Source organism: Petromyzon marinus, unplaced genomic scaffold, assembly GCF_048934315.1.
Source record: "Petromyzon marinus isolate PM22_M1 ecotype Great Lakes invasive population unplaced genomic scaffold, UKy_Petmar_22M1.pri1.0 PM_G_Scaffold_184, whole genome shotgun sequence".
Classification (NCBI taxonomy): Eukaryota; Metazoa; Chordata; class Hyperoartia; order Petromyzontiformes; family Petromyzontidae; genus Petromyzon; species Petromyzon marinus.
In genome coordinates this window covers 64,659-69,048 of record NW_027422744.1, presented here as the reverse complement: position 1 = coordinate 69,048, position 4,390 = coordinate 64,659, and the positions used below count along the sequence as shown (strand labels likewise).

At 44.6% G+C, this 4,390-nt stretch overlaps 1 protein-coding gene across 1 annotated transcript; it reads left to right on the top strand.

Moving 5' to 3' along the window:
* Nucleotides 1–626: 626 nt before the first annotated feature.
* On the top strand, nucleotides 627–4,186 carry LOC142912073 (uncharacterized). The gene is made up of 2 exons (XM_076060367.1): nucleotides 627–913; nucleotides 1,698–4,186. Exons 1-2 carry the CDS (start codon nucleotides 831–833, stop codon nucleotides 2,530–2,532), a joined length of 918 nt encoding a protein of 305 aa, XP_075916482.1. The 5' UTR covers nucleotides 627–830; the 3' UTR covers nucleotides 2,533–4,186.
* Nucleotides 4,187–4,390: the final 204 nt, after the last annotated feature.

The window sequence follows — 4,390 nt, the reverse complement described above, 5'->3', positions numbered from 1 at the left end:
AAAGCCGTCGCGAGTTTATTTCGACGGGTTCAGCGCCCACGCCCCCATCCTTCGACATATGGGCCGGCTTCATTAACATAATTTATTCATTTGGAGAGCCGCTCGTGGGGGGGAAGTGACGTCATACTACTTCCTGCTGTCGCGAGGTAACAGGAAGCTGCCGTGTGCGCGCTTGCACTGAAATCCGAGGTGAGAAATTCTCATCGTTGTGGTGGTGGTGGTTGTTGTTGTTTACCAAGGTAGAGCCTCTCTCTCTCGTAGGGATGTCAGTTGAGTAGCAGCGAGCATGGGAATCGATGTCCAGGTTGGAACTTTACAACGTGGGGCCTAGCCACGCGGGGCCTTGCCTCCTGCCCTCGCCTGATTGCATTTACTTTAATTATCTCGCTTAAGTTTAATTTGTCTTCACCCGGCTCGCCACTTTGTAACTTTGTTTTATTGTCAATATTCACGCAGTTTTTATTTTCTTTTGTTAGCAGGCCAAGCCCGCTTGAGCTGCTATACCACTCTTGTTATCAGAAGCGACCTGCCCACAACAACACAAGGTGAGGCTTTGTCAACGTGTGTGAATGTTTTGACTTAAAACTTTGGTGACTGCAGGAATTAATATTCTTGGTTCTTTCGGTAAAGTCACGTAGATAGGAAATAAAATTAAAATAACATAATGAAAATAAATAAAAATTGTAAATAAAGCAAATAAACTCACTTTTTGATCGCAACACAAGTGGTCTTTATTTAATGTAATTGTATAATCTGTTATTGTTATTTTCTATCTACGTAACTTTACCGAAAGAAACAAGAATACGTGTGTCAATCTCTATCGGTCAAAGATGCTCAGCGGAGAGACACGCAAACTCCAACTATACAGCAGGCATCAGGGTCGGGATCGAACCCACGACTTCCTGTATACCAGGTGAGGTAGTTAACATCTCACCACGGAGAGAGACACGCCAACTCCAGTTAGCCTCGGTTATGTTCGTTGATCCTCAATTACTTGGTGTAGTGAGGAAGCATTCATGCCAAGCAGATGAAGGTGGCCAGGCGTGATTCTAAACACGCCACCGCCTGTTTACCCGGTGACAGTGTACAGTTTGTGTTTGCAGTAACGTCTATTAACTCTGTTGAACACGGAGGTTATATCATAACAGTAGTTTACTTTTGTTTTCCTCTGGAACTCTTTGTAAGAATGGAAACAGGAAGTTAACACAGCACACACATTCAGCTGAAGTCGGAACTGTTCATCCCAGCATTTAAGGACATCTGAGCCTGGATTCACACCTCTAAGTTGCGATTTAACATTAATTTATGAATTTCTGCTTAACACAAATAGTATTGTTTTCAACACCCTCTGCTATGTCAGCTGAATTGAGCTTTCATAAATATTCCTTTTGCAGCCAGACAGCTTAAATTGTGTGCTCGGAGTTTTGGGTGAACATTCATTTTGAAGATACGAGGGCTTCCCGGCATGTTTATTACCATTTGCCCTCTCATTGTGTGCCATAACAGCCCTGTGATGAATTTGGGACACTTTTTCACTACATCATGAATATATGAATAAGTATAGACGTGTAAGTCACATGTGACTATATATGCATTCCTCTGTGCCTCGATACTGTCGTGTAGATGGTGTGGATATTATTTTTTTCTGTCTGCAGCTGACGCTTCCTCTGACGCTTCCTCTGACGCTTCCTCCGCAGAATTGGTCTGATGGAGCAAATGCACGCAGCGCAGCTCGATAGGGCAAGGCTCCAATGCGACCGGTGTGCATACAGCACGGATCGTACTGGAGATTTCACACGGCACCAGAGAACTCACACAGGAGAGAAACCTTTCAAGTGCAGTGTGTGTGGGAAGGCGTTTTCACGGTCATCCGTTCTTAAAGAACACCAGAGAACACACACGGGAGAGAAACCCTTCAAGTGTACTGTGTGTGGGAAGGCATTTTCACAGTCAACTGTTCTTAAAAAACACCAGAGAACACACACAGGAGAGAAACCATTCAAGTGCACTGTGTGTGGGAAGGCATTTTCACTGTCATCTGTTCTTAAAAAACACCAGAAAATACACACAGGAGAGAAACCCTTCAGGTGCATTTTATGCGGGATGATGTTTGCACAGTCACCACATCTTCAAGTACACCAGAGAACACACACGGGAGAGAAACCCTTCAAGTGCACTCTGTGCGGGAAGGCGTTTTCACAGTCACCACATCTTAAAGTACACCAGAGAACACACACAGGAGAGAAACCCTTCAAGTGCAGTGTGTGTGGGAAGGCCTTTGCACAGTCATCTGCTCTTGTAACACACCAGAGAACACACACAGGAGAGAAACTCTTGAGGTACACTCTGTGTGGGATGATGTTTGCACAGTCATCACATCTTGAAGTACACCAGAGAACACACACGGGAGAGAAACCCTTCAGGTGCATTCTGCAGGAAGGCGTTTGCACATTCATAAAATCTTCAAGTACACCAGAGAACACGGACGCATCAGAAGATCTGCAAGGAGTGGAGTCTGAAATCAGCTTGTGAAAGTCAAAGTGCCACTATAAGCCCATCCCTCATGAAACACGAACCGGAAGAAAATCCCAGCTTGGACACTTTTCAAGGTATCAAGGTGAAATATGAAGAGGTGATGGTGAAGAGGGAAGAAGTGATGGTGAAGAAGGAAGAAGTGATGGTGAATAGCGAAGAAGTATAGGTGAAATGTGAAGATGAAGATTCAACTCTAAAATCGGACCTTCATATTGATGTCAAGCAGGGGGTGAATTCTGACTGTGAGGCAGAGCGAGGCAACTCCCAGCAGTTTGTGGAAGTGTGGGTGGAGTTTCTCCTAGACAATACAACGTCAAGTGGAGACCCGGTAGATGTGTAAGCCAGAGACGATGTCGCTACAATAGATGCACCTTTGTCACAGGCCTTTAATGACAAGAATTTGAAGTTGAACACTCAATTCCTAGATTCAACCTGCAGAGTAAGAGTGGCCAGTCTTTGTGGACCTGTGGGTTGGGTCAATCTCTCACCAGGAGCGAGAGCCAATAAGCTCCCAAGCATTCACGATGTTCTCATGATAATTGCTTTTACGCTTTGCTCGCTTAATCGCCTCGGCAACTCGGAGTTTTGTATCTCCTCTGAGACGCTCGAAGAGCATCCCCAAGTACCAGCTGCCCCTGTGCGGCTCGGAGTGGTGGCCCTGCACCGGCCTGCATGTGGGCAAGAGCCTGTCAGTAGGGGGCGATGATTGATGCATCATCTAGGTTGTGTAGTATGTCGGCAATCTTGATTCGAAGCTTTTGTGACTGCAGGAATCCACACTCTCGTTATTTCTGTAAAGTCATCACGTGGGTAGAAACATAACAGACCACGGCGTTTAGATCACAACACAAGCAATCGTCATCAGGTGGGACAACCACAGCAAGAAGAAGACGCTGAAGTAGTAGGCGCCTATTTCAGCAGTTTTGTCTTCTTGCTGCTGTGGTTGTCCCACCTGATGACGATTGCTTGTGTTGCGATCTACACTCCGTGATCTATTATTTGTAGCTAATGTTTAGAATTTGCTACATTTTGACCCAGATGCCAGCATGCAATGGCCTACTCGTTTTGAATGACACTGCAATAGTACGGTGTACATACACTGTTAAGCAGGCGGTGCGTATTTTTAAAATAACTTCTTGTTAATACGATGTAACCTGATGCAGTCAATTTCGCTGCAGTAATTCAATGTTAATATGCCCGTCAATGATTTAGAATTAATACTTGTCTGACTGCGCGTACATGTAACATTTTGTCTGAGGGTCACACATTGAATAAGTGATGTTAGGACAAAGTGTGTGTGTTTGGAAGTAACCTGTACAGAGAACTCAGGTGAGACCCGTTGTTCTTGTGATACAGGTCAAAGGGTACTTTTGTGTTTCACGAAGCGTCTGCCTCTGGAGCAACTCATCGTCTTTGAAATAGGGAGCACGCCCGGATCATTCATCAGTTACAAGGCATACCACTTGAAAGTTACACGTATAGGAGGAGGTACATTCTCTACAACACGAATTATAGTTTTGTCTTACGTGTTGACGTAGATTTTGTCTAACTAGGACTATAAATGCACCTTGCTGATTCACGTCTGGATGTTCGTAACCATCGGTTGAAGCAAACCCCACTGCTGTTGTTGAGACGCTGTGCACCAATAATGGTCCAACACATTGACGGCCTTCAGGCCAGGAAAGTCACAACATTTGCACACGAAGGACGCATTCACGCAAGTACCCCATGCTCCGTTTTGAAGTTTTAAAATGAAGCATCTTTGAATTGTGTTGTGTTTTGAATTAGATGATTTTATTTCTTCATTAAAAGCTTGCATCAATTTACATCTGGATGACTCTATTGAAAAGGACAT

What these genes read in the sequence shown, in the direction of transcription:
- LOC142912073 (XM_076060367.1), top strand. Translation starts at nt 831, where the DNA reads ATGCTCAGCGGAGAGACACGCAAACTCCAACTATACAGCAGGCATCAG. An exon ending in CACGACTTCCTGTATACCAG is followed by an intron (nt 914 to 1,697) that starts GTGAGGTAGTTA and finishes CTTCCTCCGCAG; the next exon opens with AATTGGTCTGATGGAGCAAA.